General features: G+C 42.9%; 1 protein-coding gene across 3 annotated transcripts in view; it reads left to right on the plus strand.

The window, feature by feature from the left end:
* The first annotated feature begins 360 nt into the window (after positions 1-360).
* The window catches only part of EGLN3 (egl-9 family hypoxia inducible factor 3), a 37,198-nt gene continuing 16,135 nt past the window's right edge, over positions 361-21,423 (plus strand). For 2 of the 3 annotated variants that reach the window (XR_008849009.1, XR_008849010.1), the window contains exons 1-5: positions 361-1,055; positions 2,486-2,605; positions 4,578-4,714; positions 4,983-5,056; positions 14,091-14,313. Coding sequence is in view for 1 of the 3 variants with exons in the window: in XM_056547005.1 (XP_056402980.1) it covers positions 699-1,055; positions 2,486-2,605; positions 4,578-4,714; positions 4,983-5,056; positions 14,091-14,125 (723 nt within the window). In the remaining 2 variants the exon portion in view is untranslated. Of the gene's footprint in view, positions 1,056-2,485; positions 2,606-4,577; positions 4,715-4,982; positions 5,057-14,090; positions 14,910-21,423 lie in introns of those variants that run through there. The other variant, XM_056547005.1, reaches the window with a different exon arrangement.

Raw genomic sequence — 21,423 nt, forward strand, 5'->3', positions numbered from 1 at the left:
TGATGTAAATTCTGGAAGGAAATCTTTCCCGTCCTCCCCCCGTCCCCGGCACACGCCTTCCCCCTCCTCCTCCTCCTCTCAGTGTTTACTACAGAGTAGAACAAGGAGACATGCCGAACCGGGATTCCTCAATGGCGGACGGCACGCCCACTACCACGCCGTCTCCTGGTTACCCGACCACGCCCACACAACTTCTTAGCCAATGGTCGCCCGGCACCTTGTATCCCTGGAGCACGTGCGCGCGGGATTTCGTTGTATAAGCGCCTGAGACCCGCCCCCGGCGCCTCCTGATTGGCCGCTAGGATTGCCGGTGTGAGGTAAAAAAATCAAACCCATAAAAAAACTGCATTGCAAGCCCCGCCCCGCGAGTGTAAACCACTCATCCTGCACGTAGAGCGGTGTATAGGGCTGGCGGGGGGCAGGGTATCCCTATAGGGACACGTAGCTGAGCCTTTATAGAGCTCCATACACACGAGGATTGGGACGGTATTCACACCTGCATCTGAGAGGAGCTTATGCGGCATTTCCATGGGGTACGGGTGGTGCTGCAGTGGGCATATCCTGGAGGAGCCAACATTGGCATCACTGTCCTAGGTACTACATACTTTATAATAGCTGGCATGGCACAAGCCATGAGTGGCACCATGTTCTAAATTGGTTCTATCCACCCCATTGCCCAAATTGATTCTTGCCAAGTGATGCCACTCAAGCACAGCCCCCCAATGGACTTGGAGAAGCTGGCACTGGAGCACATCGCCCCCCGCCTGCTCTCCTATGGTCACTGTTATCTGGATCACTTCCTGGGCGAAGAACTGGGCGACCAAGTGTTGGGGCAGGTGAGGCGTCTGCACCAGGATGGAGCCCTCAAGGATGGCCAGCTGGCGGGGCATCTCCAGGGGGTCTCCAAGAGGCATCTGCGGGGGGACAAGATAGCCTGGATCGCCGGCTCGGAGGAAGGATGCGAGGCCATTGGACTGGTGCTGTCCGTCATCGACCGCCTGGTGGTGTTGTGTGGCAACCATTTGGGCCAGTACTATGTGAAGGAGAGGTCCAAGGTGAGACCGTCCGCTCTCCTACTGGCGCTGCCAATCCCAATGGGGCCATTTGTCACCGGTCACCATTATTCTTGGCTTTTGATTTATAAAAAAAAAATACAAAAAACCCTTTTTTTCCCCCCAGAAATACGAGGTTTATTTAGAGACATGGCCACATGCCCAGTTTGTGCCCATTTGGTGCCAGTTACTGCGTGATCTGCTCCGTTCCCTGCTTGGATTCTCACTTGGTGTTTCCCAAGTAATGTGCCTCCAGCTGTGACGAAACTACAACTCCCAGCATGCCCGGACAGCCTTTGGCTGTCCGGGCATGCTGGGAGTTGTAGTTTTGTCACAGCTGGAGGTACGTTGCTTACTCTAACTGGTTCTAGAAAGGTATTTCTGCCTATTTGTTGACCCACAGGCCTCTATTTTAGTCTACACCCATTGGTATCATCTCCGTGTTAACCCTACATTGTATCGCGTATCCAGGATTAGATAAACGGAGCAATTACTTTTTTGCGAAAACAGTGCCACCCGTTTCCCCAGTTTGTGTGTGGTATTGAAGTGCAGTGTTATTGAAATGAATGGAGTCGTTGTTGTTGTACCATACACAACCAGTAGACGGGTGCGGTGTTGTTTTTGGAAGAAATTAGCTCAAGTTTGTCTTTTTGTGGATAAGCCCTTTAAGGGTATGTTCACACGAAGCATACACACGCCACACTTTATGCCACGTTCAATAGTTTTTATTGATTTACACAGGAGTGTACGAAACAGCAGCGTATACGGGAGATATCTATATCTATCTCATATCTATCTATCTGTCTCATATCTATCTGTCTCATATCTATCTGTCTCATATCTATGTCTCATATCTATCTGTCTCATATCTATCTATCTGTCTCCTATCTATCTGTCTCATATCTATCTGTCTCATATCTATCTATCTGTCTCCTATCTATCTGTCTCATATCTATCTGTCTCATATCTATCTGTCTCCTATCTATCTGTCTCCTATCTATCTGTCTGTCTCATATCTATCTATCTCATATCTGTCTGTCTATCTAGACTTCAGTGTTCTAGCTGAAGCCGTTGTCCGCAGATTAATTCACCTGTAGTAATGTCCCTTTAAGGAAGGTGAACGTCATACAACAAAGTGCAATTTTGACCTTTGACCTGATATCTGTAATGTAACCCGGGGTAGAAAATGTTAAAAATCCTCCCCTCCCCTGTAGAATGTTAGAGGCCTGCTTGGATGGCACCCTGGCACTGGATGTAATGCCCATGTGGTCTGTGTAGACGCGGCTGACAGGGCCGGAGTTTACACAAACAGAAAAAAGACCCTGATATAAATCTGAACCAGGCTGGGACCCCCAAATCCTGATTTTACATAGTAACTTCTTATCTTTACAATCTGCACAGTAACCACTCACAGGCGCTATGGTATATTTCAGGCAATGGTGGCTTGTTACCCTGGGAATGGAGCTGGTTACGTGCGGCACGTGGATAACCCGACAGGAGACGGGCGCTGCATTACCTGCATCTATTACCTCAATAAGAACTGGGACGCCAAGGTGAGAAAACCAATTCCAGCCACATATCTATCTATGATCTATCTATCTATCTCATATCTATCTATCTCATATCTATCTATCTATCTCATATCTATCTATCTATCTCATATCTAGCTATCTATCTCATATCTAGCTATCTATCTATCTCATATCTATCTATCTCATATCTATCTATCTCATATCTATCTATCTCATATCTATCTATCTCATATCTATCTATCTCATATCTATCTATCTCATATCTATCTATCTCATATCTATCTATCTCATATCTATCTATCTCATATCTATCTATCTCATATCTATCTATCTCATATCTATCTATCTCATATCTATCTATCTATCTATCTATCTCATATCTATCTCTCGCAGCTGTCTCTCGCAGCTGTCTCTCGCAGCTGTCTCTCGCAGCTGTCTCTCGCAGCTGTCTCTCGCAGCTGTCTCTCGCAGCTGTCTCTCGCAGCTGTCTCTCGCAGCTGTCTCTCGCAGCTGTCTCTCTCGCGCTCTCTCTCTCGCGCTCTCTCTCTCGCGCTCTCTCTCTCGCGCTCTCTCTCTCGCGCTCTCTCTCTCGCGCTCTCTCTCTCGCGCTCTCTCTCTCGCGCTCTCTCTCTCGCGCTCTCTCTCTCGCGCTCTCTCTCTCGCGCTCTCTCTCTCGCGCTCTCTCTCTCGCGCTCTCTCTCTCGCGCTCTCTCTCTCGCGCTCTCTCTCTCGCGCTCTCTCTCTCGCGCTCTCTCTCTCGCGCTCTCTCTCTCGCGCTCTCTCTCTCGCGCTCTCTCTCTCGCGCTCTCTCTCTCGCGCTCTCTCTCTCGCGCTCTCTCTCTCGCGCTCTCTCTCTCGCGCTCTCTCTCTCGCGCGCTCTCTCTCGCGCGCTCTCTCTCGCGCGCTCGCAGCTCGCGCGCTCTCTCTCGCGCGCTCGCAGCTCGCGCGCTCTCTCTCGCGCTCGCAGCTCGCGCGCTCTCTCTCGCGCTCGCAGCTCGCGCGCTCTCTCTCGCGCTCGCAGCTCGCGCGCTCTCTCTCGCGCTCGCAGCTCGCGCTCTCTCTCTCGCGCTCGCAGCTCGCGCTCTCTCTCTCGCGCTCGCAGCTCGCGCTCTCTCTCTCGCGCTCGCAGCTCGCGCTCTCTCTCTCGCGCTCGCAGCTCGCGCTCTCTCTCTCGCGCTCGCAGCTCGCGCTCTCTCTCGCGCTCGCAGCTCGCGCTCTCTCTCGCTCGCAGCTCGCAGCGCTCTCTCGCTCGCAGCTCGCAGCGCTCTCTCGCTCGCTCGTAGCTCGCAGCGCTCTCTCGCTCGCTCGTAGCTCGCAGCGCTCTCTCGCTCGCTCGTAGCTCGCAGCGCTCTCTCGCTCGCTCGTAGCTCGCAGCGCTCTCTCGCTCTCTCGTAGCTCGCAGCGCTCTCTCGCTCTCTTGTAGCTCTCTCTTGTAGCTCGTGCTCTCTCTCTCTCTCTCTTGTAGCTTTCTCTTGTAGCTCGTGCTCTCTCTCTCTCTCTCTCTCTCTCTCTCTCTCTCTCTCTCTCTCTCTCTCTCTCTCTCGTAGCTTTCTCTTGTAGCTCGTGCTCTCTCTCTCTCTCGCTCGCTCGCGCGCGCGCGCTCTCTCTCTCTCTCTCTCTCTCTCTCTCTCTCTCTCTCTCTTGTAGCTCGCGCTCTCTCTCTCTCTCTCTCTCTCTCTCTCTCTCTCTCTCTCTCTCTCTCTTGTAGCTCGCGCTCTCTCTCTCTCTCTCTCTCTCTCTCTCTCTCTCTCTCTCTCTCTCTCTCTTGTAGCTCGCGCGCTCTCTCTCTCTCTCTCTCTCTCTCTCTCTCTCTCTCTCTCTCTCTCTCTCTCTCTTGTAGCTCGCGCTCTCTCTCTCTCTCTCTCTCTCTCTTGTAGCTCGCGCTCTCTCTCGTAGCTCGCTCTCTCTCTCTGGCTCTATCTATCTCTCTCATATATCTATCTCATATCTCTATATCCTCTGTCGGTAACCCAACCCCCATCTTTTCCTACAGGTCCACGGTGGCGTACTTCGCATCTTTCCTGATGGCGGATCACGTGTCACCGATGTGGAGCCCCTTTTTGACCGGTTGCTCTTTTTCTGGTCTGACCGCCGCAACCCCCATGAGGTGCAGCCGTCTTACGCTACCAGGTACCTGCAGAGTGACAGACACACTGGGGGACATCAATCACAACCTGTGCTGAGGAAAAAGGCCACCAGTTCCCCATAGCAACCAATCAGATCGCTTCTTTCATTTTTAACAAGGCCTCTGAAAAATAAAAAGAAAATGCGATCTGATTGGTTGCTATGGGCAACTGCTCTACTTTTCCTCTGCACTTGTTTTGATAGCTCTCCCCCAATATACTGGCGGCAGTCCCCGGGGTCCCCCATGTAACTCTTCTTTCCGTCCTTCTCATAGATACGCACTAACAGTCTGGTATTTCGATGCCAAAGAAAGAGCGGCAGCCAAGCAGAGGTTCAAGAGATTAAGCGGTGAGTGCGTGACAATGTGTCAGCGGAACTCCGCCTATAGAGGGTGAACCGTTCCTTACTGTATGTTATTAATGCGATTAGAGATGAGCGAACTTACAGTAAATTCGATTCGTCACGAACTTCTCGGCTCGGCAGTTGATGACTTATCCTACGTAAATTAGTTCAGCTTTCCGGTGCTCCGGTGGGCTGGAAAAGGTGGATACAGTCCTAGGAAAGAGTCTCCTAGGACTGTATCCACCTTTTCCAGCCCACCGGAGCACCTGAAAGCTGAACTAATTTATGCAGGAAAAGTCATCAACTGCCGAGCCGAGAAGTTCGTGACGAATCGAATTTATTGTAAGTTTGCTCATCTCTAAATGCGATCATGGGGGAGTGTTCACACAATAGGAATTTTACTTCATGACGTCCAATCCACCAGCAAAAATAGTATTTCCCAACCAGGGTGCCTCCAGCTGTTGCTTTTATCATTATAGTAGCATATTTCTTGACCTTTAACCCCTTCCCGCTACATGACTTATGCATTACGTCATGAGCGGGCTCCCGCGATGGAACGCAGGGTCATGCACTGACCCCGCGCCATATCGCGTCGGTCCCGGCAGCCATCAACGGCCGGGACCCGCGGCTAATACCGGACATCACCGATTGTGGTGATACCCGGTATTAACCCTTCAAAGTTGATTGCCGCGTCTAAAGTGAAAGTAAACTGTGCCGGTTAACTCAGTGGAGCTGTGATGAAATCAGCTTACAGGACAGCTGGAGGGTCCCTACCTGCCTCCTCGGTGTCCGATGGCCAAATGACTGCTCCATGCCCGAGATCCAGGCAGGAGCAGTCGAGCGGCAATAACACTGATCAATGCCCGGCTATTGCCAGGCAGTGATCAGTGTAGAAGATCAGTGTGTGCGGTGTTATAGACCCCTATGGGAGCTATAACACTGAAAATAAAGTGTTAATAAAGATCATTTAACCCCTTCCATAATAAAAGTCAGAATCACCTTTTCCCAATAAAAAAAGTGTAAATAAAAATAAACATATATGGTATCGCCGCGTGCGTAAATGTCCGAACTATAAAAATACATTGTTACTTAAACTGCACGGTCTATGGCGTACACGTAAAAAATTCCAAAGTCCAAAATAGCGTATTTTTGGTCACTTTTTATACCATAAAAAAAGAGAATATAAAGCGATCAAAAAGTCCAATCAAAACAAAAATGATACCGATAAAAACGCCAGATCATGGCACAAAAAATGAGCCCTCATACTTCCACATATGCGGAAGAATAAAAAGTTATAGGGGTCAGAAGATGATATTTTTAAACATATACATTTTCCTGCATGTAGTTATGATTTTTTCCAGAAGTGCGACAAAATCAAACCTATATAAGTAGGGTATCATTTTAATCGTATGGACCTACAGAATAAAGAGAAGGTGTCATTTTTACCGAAAAATGCACTGCGTAGAAACGGAAGCCCCCAAAAGTTACAAAATGTCATTTTTTTTTTCCTTTAATTTTGTCACACAAGGATCTTTTTTTCCGTTTCGCTGTGGATTTTTGGGTAAAATGACTGATGTCACTACAAAGTAGAATTGGTGGCGCAAAAAATAAGCCATAATATGGAAATTTAGGTGCAAAATTGAAACAGTTATGATTTTTAGAAGGTGATGAGGAAAAAATGAAAATGCAAAAACGGAAAATGCCCTGCGTCATTAAGGGGTTAAATCACACTCTATTCCTATGACGACATCTAATAATCCAGAAATTCTGATAATCCAGCCAGCGCCAATTTCTGATACAAACCCACATGATAATCTTGATTCCCTAAGGCAGACATAGGCAACCTTTGGCACTGCAGATGTTTGGACTACATCTCCCATGATGCTCTGACTGCCAAAATGCTGACAAAGCATCATGGGAGATGTAGTCCAAAACATCTGCAGTGCCGAAGGTTGCCTATGCCTGCCCTAAGGCTTGGTTTCCACTTATGGTTTTTTCCCTTTTTTAGTGCACGCTTCCTTGATGCCCAAAAAAAAAAGCCATAAAAAAAAAACGGATTATGCAAATTTTACTTTTTTCTTTTTAAAAAAACGGGGGGTTTTAAGTCTTTATGTATTTTTTTTTATTTTATTTTTTTTGGCATTCCCCCCCCTGCATTATGTTTATGAAAGGTCATTTGATTCTTCCATCACGTGACTTAAGGATTTCTGTCTAAGACCTGGGCGGGGGTAACGCCAGTGCTAAACCCACATGGCGTTTCTGATGCCATTTTTTTAGCCTTCCAATAGAGAAACGCACTAAGGGTGGGTTCACACCTCGATTTTGCTATGCGGTTTCATAAAAAAAACTTTGTCTCCATTTTTCAAACCATATGTTTTTTTTTTTTTTTTTTTTCTGGCCTACCACGGTTTTTGATCCGGGTGAAAAACCGTATTAAACCGTATATTTTTTTTTTTATAACATGGGAGTCAATGGGAACCATACAGAACCGTATGTGCGTACGGTTCCATCCGGTTTGCACAATCCCCTTTTTGACTTCAAACAAGTGAAACTTTATTCATAATGGAGTGGGGAAAGTAAAAAACGTATACAGCTTTTTCTGAAAAAACTGATTCAGTCCAGCCTTAAATGTATTTAAAAAAATAAGCAATGCTGCCATTTTGCATAACTGCCACTGAAAACTCTTAAGAAGAGTGAAAATAAAAACGCCAAAGTGTTTCATAATTCCTATTTTCATTTTGGCTAACACCACCTGGCTGAAAAAAACAAACAAACAAAAAAAAAAAGCGAATGTGCTAGTGTCACATTTGGCTGAGGCACCGTTTACTTCATCGCCCACACCGGCAAAAGGTGTTTTTTTTTTGTATTTTTTTGTATTTTTTTGTTTTTGGGCGGGGGAGCATTTTTGTTTAAAAAGAGAACAAAAAAAGAAAACCCAGGTGGAAACTTACCTCAAGGCCGTCTGTGTTCACACAATCAGGTTTTGAATTGCAAATATTGAAGACAAAGTCAGAAAAAAGCGAGGTCTCAGTTTTTCCCTTATAAGTTCCCCCATTTATGTTCATGTTTCGTTATTTGTTTTCAATATTTGCAGTTAAAAACCTGAATGTGTGAACACAGCCTAAGACTGAGCAAAGAGTTATTTTGCAGTTATTATTGTTTATTTATTTAGTTATTGATTTAGTAATGGTTTTACATATGTATTTAATGATATAGCTCCCTTGGTTATTATGTGTAAATAGTTCACTTTGTATAGTATTTGTTACCTCTCTATAATGATGGTTCATGTATCTCCTTTAGCTACTCCCTCACATTGTAGTAAATGTCGGAGGTTCCAGTCATGGCCGCCTCCTATGTACAGATGGGCTGCACTGTATACATTTGCTTCCTCCTCAGTGTAGACCTGTACGGTGTGTACGTGTGTGACATTGTGTACGTGCCGCGCTGTATAGCAGGGGCGGAGACACAGGCTGTAGCTTTTATCACACTATTAGCTCTTTGGTGAGAAGCTGTCCTTATCAGAGGTCAGAGCGCCCCCTCCCCCGGCCGGGACTGACTATAGGCACACAATGTACTGTTCTATAGGATACAACACTTAACCCTTTATATACCTATCTATATATAATCCTTATATCTGTTTCACCAATCATTTCAGTTGCGCTGTTTAAATTAAATCGAGAATAAAGCAAATTTACGATCCTATTCTGTAGACACCTGTACAGATGATAATTATAAATGGAACAGGATAGAAAATTGTCTCAAATTGGAGACTTGCTAGAGTTTGTAAGATCACCTTTTATTCCAGTCTTAATCCCCCCCCCCCCTGGTGCAGATCATACAGTAATATATATGTAAATATATCTATATTTACACACACACAGATACATATATATACTCACACACACTATATATACATATACACACAGATACATATATATACTCACACACACAGATACATATATATACTCACACACAGATACATATATACACACATATATATTTACACACAGATACAATATATATATATATACACACAAACACACACAGATACAATACACACACAATATATATATATATATATATATATATATACACACACGTGTATTTATGTATCTGTGTGTGTGTATATATATAATGTATATGTATGTGTGTATATGTGTGTGTGTGTGTGTGTGTGTGTGTGTATATATATATATATATATATATATATATAATTTATTTACACACAGATACATATATACACACACAGATACATAAATACACTCGTGTGTGTGTGTGTATATGTATGTGTATATATAAAATGTGTGTGTGTGTATATATGTATCTGTGTAAATAGATATATATATCTCTCTCTTTTTGCATACATTTCATTTTTGCACTTTCAATCTCCTCACCTACAGACCCATCTGAGGTTCGTTGTTTGAGCCCCCAATTGTACTTTGTAATGACATTACTCATTTTACCACCAAATCTACAGCGAAACAAAAACCAAAATATTGGTGTGGCAAAATTGAAAAAAACACAAACGCCATTTTTCAACTTTCATGCGGTTTAACATTCTATTTTAATAGTTTGGACATTTACGCACGCGGCCATACCACATATGTATGTTTGTTCTTGTTTACAATAATTTATATTTAAAAAAAATGGAAAAAGGGGGGACATTCAAACCTTTATTAGGGAAGGGGCTTTTTCACATTTAACTTTTTTTTTTTTTTTTTTTACATTATTTTTTAAGAGATTATTAAAGCTGTACTCCGCTGCTCAGCATTTGGAACAAACAGCCGTCACGCCCCCTCCCATAGATTTGCACTGAGGGGGTGGAGCTATGACATCACAAGCTCCTGGCGCCGGCTGCAGCGTTCGGAACAGTTTGTTCCAAATGCTGAGCAGCAGAGTACCCCTTTAACTGTTATCTTTAGATTGCATCCACTCCGTTAGTACAGGCTGTTGAGGCTTCAGACGAGCCAGAGGAAGGTAAGAGACCTCCGCTTGTCCTCTCGGCTGATCACCTCCCTGAGCTAGCTGACTACTAGATTTCCCACATTTAGACGCCACGATCAGGGATGTCCAGTATAAGCCTTGGGTCCTGGCTGCTGTTAGCAACTGGGACCAGCCAGGTATGAAGCACGTTCCGCTCCTGAGCTGCTTAAAGCGAAACGGTCACCAAGAATCTGCTTGTGAGGCTGCACACCGCGCACTAGGGCTTCACACGCATATTCTAGGCATACCTTTACTGGCACCTTGGGCTAGTTTATACTTACACAATCAAGCTTTATAATCCCCTCGGGAGTCAGACTGACAGTCGGGGGGGGGGGGGGGGGGGGGGAGCCCGGGGGGTCTGCGCTACTTTGGGGCGCACCGCCTCTTTCAGCCTATGTCCCACAGTTGATTGACAGGCAGGGCTCGCCTGCTTGCAGCGGCCCTGTGTAGCTTTGCTGCCCGCGTGCCCTACCTGTCAATCAACCACGCAACATAGGTAGAAAGAGGCGGTCTGGAGCAGAGTGGACCCCCGGGCTCAGTCTCCCTGACTCCCTGCATATTGTTCGAGACCGTTTCACTTTAAAACAGCCCGGCGTCCTTAAGGACGCCGGGCTGTTTTAAAGTGAAACGGTCATTATAGATATATATAGATATATATATATATAGAGATAGAGATAGAGATAGAGATATATATTATATATGATATATATTAAATGATATGATATATATTAAATGATATGATATATATTAAATGATATGATATATATTAAATGATATGATATATATTAAATGATATGATATATATTATATATGATTTAGATATATAGATATATATTATATTAGAGATATAGATATATAATATATTAGAGATATAGATATATATATATATTAGAGATATAGATATATATATATATTAGAGATATAGATATATATATATATTAGAGATATAGATATATATATATATTAGAGATATAGATATATAGATATATATATTAGAGATATAGATATATAGATATATATATTAGAGATATAGATATATAGATGTATATATTAGAGATATAGATATATAGATATATATATTAGAGATATAGATATATAGATATATATATTAGAGATATAGATATATAGATATATATATTAGAGATATAGATATATAGATATATATATTAGAGATATAGATATTAGATTATATTTTAATATATATATATATATATATATATATATATATATATATATATATATATATATATATATATATATAATATTATATAATGAGATCTCTGACCACAATCATGTCACTTTCTCTCAGTGTATAAGTATGTATGAGAGACAGTGACATGATGGTGGTCAGAGATCACTATATTTCCCCAGGGTCCTGTCTTATGTGGATACCAGGCTTCAGGAGGTGCGTATGTGCTTCCTGGGCCATTTTCAGACAAGCCTGGATAAGGTGCTGAGACAGCTTGTTAATGATTGTTAAAAATAGCTGGAAGTTATTCTGCTAGTGAGGCCGAGAGGACCCTGAACCTTAGATGGGAGGTGTACTCTGAGGGCTGATCGGGTGTCAAAATAAAATAAAAGTCCTGATGAGCTAAGATGGCAGATGTAGAGTCCCTACCTGCCTCCTTGCCATCCGATCAGCGCTCTAAGGGTGAATTCTCACATGCGTATTTTTGCTGCAGATTTGCTGCTGCAGATTTTGCTGCCCATTGACTTCAATGGACAGCAAAATCTGTTGAAGCAAATCTGCAGCAGAAAATACGCACATGTGAACGTACCCTAAGGGGGAGATTTATCAAAACCTGTCCAGAGGAAAAGTTGCCCAGTTACCCATAGCAACCAATCAGATCGCTTCTTTCATTTTTAACAAGGCCTCTGCAAACTGAAAGAAGTGATCTGATTAGTTTCTATGGGCAACTCAGCAACTTTTCCTCTGGACAGGTCTTGATAAATCTCCCCATAAGTGTGCAGGCAGCCCTTACAAGTAGAGCGCCGATAACACTGATCAATGCTATGCCTATGGCAGCGTTTGCATGCATCAGTCTCCTATAGGGACTAAAAAAGTAAAAAATAAAATAAAGGTTAATAAATGTGAACAAGCCCCTCCCCTAATAAAAGGTTGAATCGCCCCTCTTTTCCCATTTTTTCAAAGAGCATATTGTAAATAAACAAACATGTGCAGAAATGTCCGAACTATTAAATCAAAACGTTAATGAAAACCGCACATTAAATGGCATCAAGAAAAAAATACCAAAGTCCAGAATTACTAATCTTTAGTCACTTTATATACCAGAAAAAAGGATTAAAAAGTCCAATCAAACACGATACCGATAAAAACTAACAAATGAGCCCTCACACATCCCTGTATATGGACAAATAAAGGAGTTATAGGGGTCAGAAGAGGACAATTTTAAGCCTACTCTTTTTTTTCTCACAAAAAGTTATAATTTTTTTTTTAAAGTAGTAAAATAAAACAAAACCCATATGAATTGGTTATCTTTGTAATCGCATGGACCTACAGAATAATGATAACCTATCATTTTACCGAAGGGTGCGCTGCGCAGAAATGGAAGCCCCCAAAATATTGGAAAATTGCCTTTTTTTTTTGCCCCACAAATAATTTTTTTCCATTTCACCGTAGATTTGATGGTAAAATGTGTGATATTATTACAAATTACGATCGGTGGTGCAAAGAAGAAAAAAATAAAATAAAAGCCCTCATATGGGTCTGTAGGTATGACTAATGTCCTTTAAAGGGGTACTCCACTGGAAAACATTTTTAAACTGATTGGTAAATTACTTCTATTTAAAAATCTTAATCCTTCCAGTACTTATCAGCTGTTGTATGCTCCACAGGAAGTTCTTTTTCTTTTTGAATTTCTTTTCTGTCTGACCACAGTGCTCTCTGCTGACATCTCTATCCATTTTAGGAACTGTCCAGAGCAGGAGCAAATCCCCATAGAAAACATATGCTGCTCTGGACAGTTTCTGATATGGACAGAGGTGTCAGCAGAGAGCAGAAAGGAAATTCAAAAAGAAAATTTCCTGTGGATCATACAGCAGCTGATAAGTACTGGAAGGATTAAGATTTTTAAATAGAAGTAATTTACCAATCTGTTTTAACTTTCTGGCACCAGTTGATTTAAAAAAAAAAAAAAAAAAAAAAAAAAAAGTTTTCCAGTGGAGTACCTCTTTAAAGGGGTACTCCGGTGGAAAACTTTTGTTTTTAATCAACTGGTGCCAGAAAGTTAAACAGATTTGTAAATGACTTCTATCAAAAAAATAAATCTTAATCCTTCCAGTACTTATTAGCTGCTGAATACTACAGAGTAAATTTATTTTCTTTTTGGAACACAGAGCTCTCTGCTGACATCACGACCACAGTGCTCTCTGCTGACATATCTGTCCATTTTAAGAACTGTCCAGAGTAGGAGAAAATCCCCATAGAAAACATATTATGCTCTGGACAGTTCCTAAAATGGACAGAGATGTCAGCAGAGAGCACTGTGGTCATTATGTCAGCAGAGAGCTCTGTGTTCCAAAAAGAAAATAATTTCCTATGTAGTATTCAGCAGCTAATAAGTACTGGAAGTAGTAAGATTGTTTAATAGAAGTAATTTACAAATCTGTTTAACTTTCTGCCACCAGTTGATTAAAAAAAAAAAATTCCATCGGAGTACTTTTTTTTTTTTTAAGGGGTTTAATGGGAAAAAAAAACACCATAGACCAGTGTTGCAAAATTATTAATTGCAGTGTTTTCCAACCAGTGCAAGTCTAGTTCTTGCAAAACCACAACTCCCAGCATGCCCGGACAGCCTTCGGCTGTCCGGGCATGCTGGGAGTTGTAGTTTTGCAACATTTGGAAGCATACTGGTTGGAAAACACTACTATGGATGGCCATCGGAACGAACGGAGATAAAATATCATGGATGAGAGTGGTACCAAAAATGAAAAACTACCACCCCGTACAAAGTTTTTAAACTGTGCTCAACTTCCTGTAAATGTTTCCTTCACTGACCTTCATTGATAATCGTATTTTTCTTTCCTCTCACCGCAGAGTCTAGGCCGGATCCTACCTCGGAGGACAGCTGATGAGCACTTCAGGAAACACGGCTATTTCCATCTTCCCGAAACACCTAAAGACTGTGGAAAGAAGGGAAGATGTTGTAACAATGAACGTGTGTCTTCAGCTTTAAGGCGAGGACCATCCTATCACATGGAGGATGCCGTCACAGAGACTACGACACCTGGTCGGCACACGAACAACGTATTGAGCTCAGGTATGTGACCGTTCAAGGTCATTTCATGGATTGGAGATAAAAGCGGAGAACGCGTTGTACTGTACATAGTGAATTGACAAAAAAGTCGGGGGCTCGAGAATTTTTATTTTTTCCTCATGGCACCCGCTGTCAATCCAACAGATCCCCTGATGAACATTCTACATCTATATATTATAACTCCTGCTAACTGTATTAGAGTGAAGTTCCGTCATCTACAGTGATGGCGTCTCTATGGATCAATGGGTCCTCCGACCATCCTGAGAATGAACGGGTCGCAGCACTTCAAATTGGGAATGGAAACCTCCATATCTTTATTATTTTTATTTTTTTTTGGTACAGAATATTTAAATACTGTAAAGAGAGAGAATATGTATTGTGTAAAATTAAAATGGACTGGTACGGACAATGACCAGAAGACATGTCTGCGGGCAGAGCATGGAAACTTTTTGTTGCGCAAATCTAGTAATCCTGAATTACTTGGTGATTCGCTACTGTCTGTTCGTATATTTTCGACTGTCGTGTAAGATATTTGGATGGTGGAGTCTGGGTGATTTTTTACACGACGGGTTTTGAATTTACAGAATAAACAGTGTGCGATCTTGACATTGTTTCTTGTGATTTACTAAGGGCTGCGCAGTGCTCGATGCTTTAAATGGTACCGGTCATTTAGAGGACTTTGATGTTTAGATGTTGTAGAGAAATATCAAACGTTTTGATTGGTTGAATGTTCAGACCCTGATTGATCACGAGAAGGAGCCGGGAGAAGTGCGCTCTGTGTTCCCACCTGGCTTGTTTACATCATCGGTCACAGTCTGATCATTAAAGGGGTACTCCGCTGCTCAGTGTATGGAACAAGCTTTTCCGAACGCTGTAGCCGGTGCCGGGAGTTCGTGACGTCATAGCCCTGCCCCCTCATAGTGTCATGCCCCGACCCCTCAATGCAAGTCTATGGGAGAGGGCGTGACAGCTGTCACGCCCCCTCCCATAGACTTGCATTGAGGGGGCGGGGCATGACTTAATGAGGGGAGGGGTATATGACATCACGAGCTCCATTGTTCGGAATAGTTTGTTCCAAATGCTGAGCAGCGGAGTACCCCTTAACCCCTTAAAGACCACGGACATAAATGTACGTCCTGGTGTGGTGGTACTTAGCGCACCAGGGCGTACATTTACATCCTGTGTATGACCGCGAACATTGGAGCGGTGCTCGCGTCATACACGGCAGGTTCTGTGTATGTCTGCCATTAACCCCTCAGAAGCCGTGATCAGAACAGATCACGGCATCTGCGGCAATGCGAATGTTAAAATAGATGATCGGATCGCCCGCAGCGCTCCCGCGGGGATCCGATCATCTGTAATGGCGGCCGGAGGTCCCCTCACCTGCCTCCGTCCGTCTCCCGGCGTCTCCTGCTTTAGTCTGAGATCAAGCAGAAGATCACAGATACTGAAAAGTATTAGCAATCTAATGATTGCTATTGATAGTCCCCTATGGGGACATAAAAAGTGTAAAAAAAAATTAGAATAAAAAAAAAAGTAAAAAATCCTCTCCCCCAATACAAATGAAAATTGTCAGTTTTCCAACTTTACCCCCAAAAAGCGTAAAATATATATATTTTTAAGACCTATTTGGTATCGCCGCGTGTGTAAATGTCCAAACTATCAAAATATTATGTTAATAATCCTGTACCGTGAACGGCGTAAACGTAAAAAAAAATCAAAAATTCTGCTTTTTTTGTCACATTTTATTCCAAAAAAAATTATAAAAAATTATCTAAAAGTTTTATATATGCAAATGTGGTATCAATAAAAAGTACAGATGACTCCGCAAAAAATTAGCCCTCATACCGCCCTATATACAGAAAAATGAAAAAAGTTAAAGGTGGTCAAAATAGGGCGATTTTAGATTACTGGTTTTGTACAAAAAGTTTTAGATTTTTTTTTTTAAGCGGTACAAAAATATAAAAGTATCTAGCTATAGGTATAATTTTTATCGTATTGACCCACAGAATAAAGAACACGTCATTTTTAACGTAAATTGTACAGTGTGAAAACAAAACCCTCCAAAATGTGCAAAATTGTAGTTTTTTTAAATTTCCTCCTTAAAAAAAATATTTTTTTTGGTTTGCCAACAACATTTTATGGTAAAATGAGGTTTTATTACAAAGTACAATTGGTCACGCAGAAAAATAAGCTCTTATATGGGTCTTTAGATGGAAATATAAAAGAGTTAGGGGTTTTAGAAAAAAACAAAAACGCAAAAATAAAATTGGCTTGGTCCTTAAGGGGTTAAAGCTTTTGACGTGTCTCTAGGACATGTGAAAAATGTGTGTGTGTGTGTGTGTATGTATGTATGTATGTATATATATATATATATATATATATATATATATATATATATATATATATATATATATATATATATTTATTTATTTTTTTCATTTGTTTTACATGTAAGTTTAGAATAACACAGCGCATACGCTGCGGGATATATGCTGCACAGTTTGCTATGAGCAGACACACAAGGCTTTCCCTCCACAACCCTTTTTGTGCAGATTTTGAGGTTGGAGCGCACCTCCAAACCTTACTGCACACACAGGGCTGTGGCAGGAAAGCCCTGTGTTGTCTTCTCATAGCAAAATGCGCAACTGATATCCTGCTGCCCGGCGGATTTCACACTGCGTATGCACCATGTGTGACCCTACCCTTAGTGTCTATTCACAAGTACAGTATCCTGCACATATTTGATGCACACGATTTGAAGCTGCAGATTTCGATGTAAACTAAATGGCTGAACACAGCTTCAAGTCCTGTGCGTCAAATATGCGCAGGATACTGGGCGTGTGAATACACCCTTAAAGGGGTACTCCGCAGTGTGTGTGTTTGGAACAGACTGTTCCGAAAGCTGCAGCCTGCGCCGGGAGCTTGTGATGTCATAGCCCCGCCCCCTCATGACGTCACACCCTGCTCCCTCTATGCAAGTCTATGGGAGGGGGTGTGACTGCTGCCACGCCCCCTCCCATAGACTTGCATTGAGGGGGCGGGGCTATGACCTCACGAGCTGCCGGCTGCACCGTTCGGAACAGTTTGTTCCAAACACTGAGCAGCGGAGTACCCCTTTAAAGGTTGCGCCAAGTCCACTTGTCTCAACCAAGATTTACCCAGCAACATTTGAACAATACATAATAAAATCTAATTCCGTACATTCAGTCTACAGTATCTCGCTAAGGCCAGTTTGACACCTGATGTATGGCCACAGCCTGACCTGTTAAAAATACAAACCTACAATGTAAAATGTGTATAACCTGTTAAAATGTGATTAGAAAAAAATCGTTTTGATCAGTGGGGGTCTGAGTGTTCACACCCCCACCGATCGTTAGAGTCAGCTGACACAAGCTCGTGGCTGAGCGCTTCTCTTCCTAGCTCGCTGTCTGTACTATCTTCCTGCATGAGATGAGCTCAATTCTAAGTCTTTAGGGTGCGTTCACATGTACAGGATCCTGTGCAGATTTGATGCGCAGGATTTGTAACTGTTCTCAGTCATTTAGTTTACATTGAAATCTGCAGCAGAAAATCCTGTGCATCAAATCTGCGTACGTGTGAACGTACCCTTAAAGGAGACTGAAAGGGCAGCGAGACTGGGAGAGAAGCAGTCAGCTGTGTGCTTCCTCTGGTTCATTCTAACAATTGGGAGTATTGCACTCACCTTGGTTTGTTGTGCAGTTGGTCGCAACAACCTCCACAGATGTATTACTCCTCTAAGGCTGCATTCACATCACGATTTCTCCAATTTCTGTATCGGACATGGATGAGTACACGATTTTTATAACTTAAAATCGTATGAAATCGTATATAAAGTTGGATCCATTGAGCTCCATTAAAAAATCGGATCCATTACACACATGCAATTTGATCCGCATCCGATTTCACACAATTTTTGTTCAGGTCTGAAATCGGGGTTAACCCCGATTTCAGACCCGAACAAAAATCGTGTGAAATCGGATGCTGATCAAATCGGATGTGTGTAATGGATCCGATTTTTTTTAATGGAGCTCAATGGATCCGACTTTATATACGATTTCATACGATTTTAAGTTATCAAAATCGTGTACTCAGGTCGGATGGAGAAATGTGAATGCAGCCTAAATAAACACGGTACTTTTCCACACAGTTTCTTTATTAATGAAGAACATACAGGCCACACGTTTTGAGGTCTAATTCTGCCCACTTCATCAAGGCTCTATAGGAGACAGCAGAAGAGAAACCAAACAAAATTTGTAATAAATACCTATGGAGAAAATATATATATATTTTAAAGAATTTAATAATGGATTCAAAAGTGGCTACAGCCTTTAGTTTTTAGAATGGAAAAATGTTGCTACAATGTTTGTGTGTAGCCGAAACCTAACCGTGAATATGTGAAGTATAATGCACAACTCCTTATAGTGTACCCGGCAGATCCAACAAAATGATTATTTTTTTTTATACAGCACTCAGTACCTAATCCTGACCATGTACATCTAATATTTATGTGTCTAGCACCTTTATTTTTTTTTTTTATTACACTTTTAATTTAGCTCACTAGTCTGAATTCCTCTCAAAGGGAGGGGGCGTGGCCTCACTATTCAGGTCTCCGCCCCCTCCCTCAGTATGCTGTCTGCTCACATCTCCTCTAGCATTAGCAAAACTACAACTCCCAGCTTGTCCTCACTGACAGTAGCCGGACACAAGCTGACAGTGGGAGGATTTATCCTCCAGCTCTGAGCCCTGCGCTCACAGCTGTCAATCAAGGAAATGTGTCCATGACATAGGTGATGACGCATGGACACAGCAGGACTAGTATGTGTCCAAGCAGGGGGGGGGCAGTTGTTTGCCTGGCTTTTTCAGTATGAAATACTGAACATTTACTAATGAAAGCAATTGCAAAACCTGCTTTGCTGGTTTTCCATGCTTTACAACATATCAAAAGTTTTTGTATCTGACAGTGCCCATTTAAGCTCCTTGCAAGTGATGCATCTTGGCCTATATACCATATACAGCAGTGTTTCCCAACCAGGATGCCACCAGCTGTTGCAAAATTACAACTCCCAGCTTGCCTGTATAGCCTTTGGTTGCCCTGGGCATGCGGGGAGTTGTAGTTTTGCAGCAGCTGGGGGCACCCTGGGGGCGAACTGATATACACATAGAAAAGAGATCTTTTCTTTTCTTTTTTTTTTTTTTTTTTTTTTTTTTTTTTTTTTTTTTTTTGCTGCACATTGGATTTTTTTCATTGCTTGGCCTGCCTGCAATTATAGGCATATACACTGCTCAAAAAATAAAGGGAACACTAAGATAACACATCCTAGATCCGAATGAATGAACTAATCGTATGAAATACTTTCTTCTTTACATAGTTGAATGTGCTAACAACAAAGTCACAATAATTATCAATGGAAATCAAATGTATCAACCCATGGAGGTCTGGATATGGAGTCGCACTCAAAATCACAGTGGAAAACCCCACTACAGGCTAATCCAACTTTATGTAATGTCCTTAATACAAGTCCCAATGAGGCTCAGTAGTGTGTGTGGCCTCCACGTGCCCGTATGACCTCCCTACAATGCCTGGGCATGCTCCTGATGAGGTAGAGGATGGTCTCCTGAGGGATATCCTCCCAGACCGGGACTAAAGCATCTGCCAACTCCTGGACAGTCTGTGGTGCAACGTGGCGTTGGTGGATGGAGCGAGACATGATGTCCCAGATGTGCTCAATTGGATTCAGATCTGGGGAACGGGCGGCCAGTCCATAGCATCAATGCCTTCCTCTTGTAGGAACTGCTGACACACTCCAGACACGAGGTCTAGCATTGTCTTGCATTAGGAGGAACCCAGGGCCAACCGCACCAGCATATGATCTCACAAAGGGTCTGAGGATCTCATCTTGGTACCTAATGGCAGTCAGGCTACCTCTGGCAAACACATGGAGGGCTGTGCGGTCCCCAAAGAAATGCCATCCCACACCATTACTGACCCACCGCCAAACCGGTCATGCTGGAGGATGTTGCAGGCAGCAAAACGTTCTCCACAGCGTCTCCAGACTCTGTCACGTCTGTTCAGTGTGAACCTGCTTTCATCTGTGAAGAGCACAGGGCACCAGTGGTGAATTTGCCAATCTTGGTGTTCTCTGGCAAATGCCAAACATCCTGCACGGTGTTGGGCTGTAAGCACAACCCCCACCTGTGGACGTCAGGCCCTCATACCACCCTCATGGAGTCTGTTTCTGACCATTTGAGTGCACATTTGTTGCCTGCTGGAGGTCAGTTTGCAGGACTCTGGCAGTGCTCCTTCTTGCACAAAGGTGGAGGTAGGGGTCCTGCTGCTGGTTGTTGCCCTCCTATGGCCTCCTCCACATCTCCTGATGTACTGACCTGTCTCCTGGTAGCGCCTCCATGCTCTGGACACTACGCTAACAGACACAGCAAACCTTCTTGCCACATCTCGCATTGATGTGCCATCCTGGATAAGCTGCACTACCTGAGCCACTTGTGTGGGTTGTAGACTCCGTCTCATGCTACCACTAGAGTGAAAGCACCGCCAACATTCAAAAGTGACCAAAACATCAGTCAGGGAGCATAGGAACTGAGAAATGGTCTGTGGTCACCACTTGCAGAACCACTCCTTTATTGGGGGTGTCTTGCTAATTGCCTATAATTTCCACCTGTTGTCTGTTCCATTTGCACAACAGCATGTGAAATTGATTGTCAATCAGTGTTCTTCCTGAGTGGACAGTGGGATTTCACAGAAGTGTCATTGACTTGGAGTTACATTGTGTTGTTTAAATGTTTTTTTTTTTGAGCAGTGTATATTAATACTAAAAACTTAAGTGAACTCACTGACATGGTAGGCCAGTGTTCCCCAAAGGCTGATGCCCCCCCCCCCTTAAGCTGGGAGTTGTAGTTTTGTAAAAGCTGAAGGCACACTGGCTGGGAAACACTGCCGGAGGCAATAGTATTTTTAAGACTCCTTCTTTACATCCATAAACAAAAAGGTATCTGGATTGTTTTAGCATCACAGACTTGTAGGAAAGAAAAGGGGTACTCCGGCGCTTAGACATCTTATCCCCTATCCAAAGG

Source organism: Hyla sarda, chromosome 11 (assembly GCF_029499605.1).
Source record: "Hyla sarda isolate aHylSar1 chromosome 11, aHylSar1.hap1, whole genome shotgun sequence".
Classification (NCBI taxonomy): domain Eukaryota; kingdom Metazoa; phylum Chordata; class Amphibia; order Anura; family Hylidae; genus Hyla; species Hyla sarda.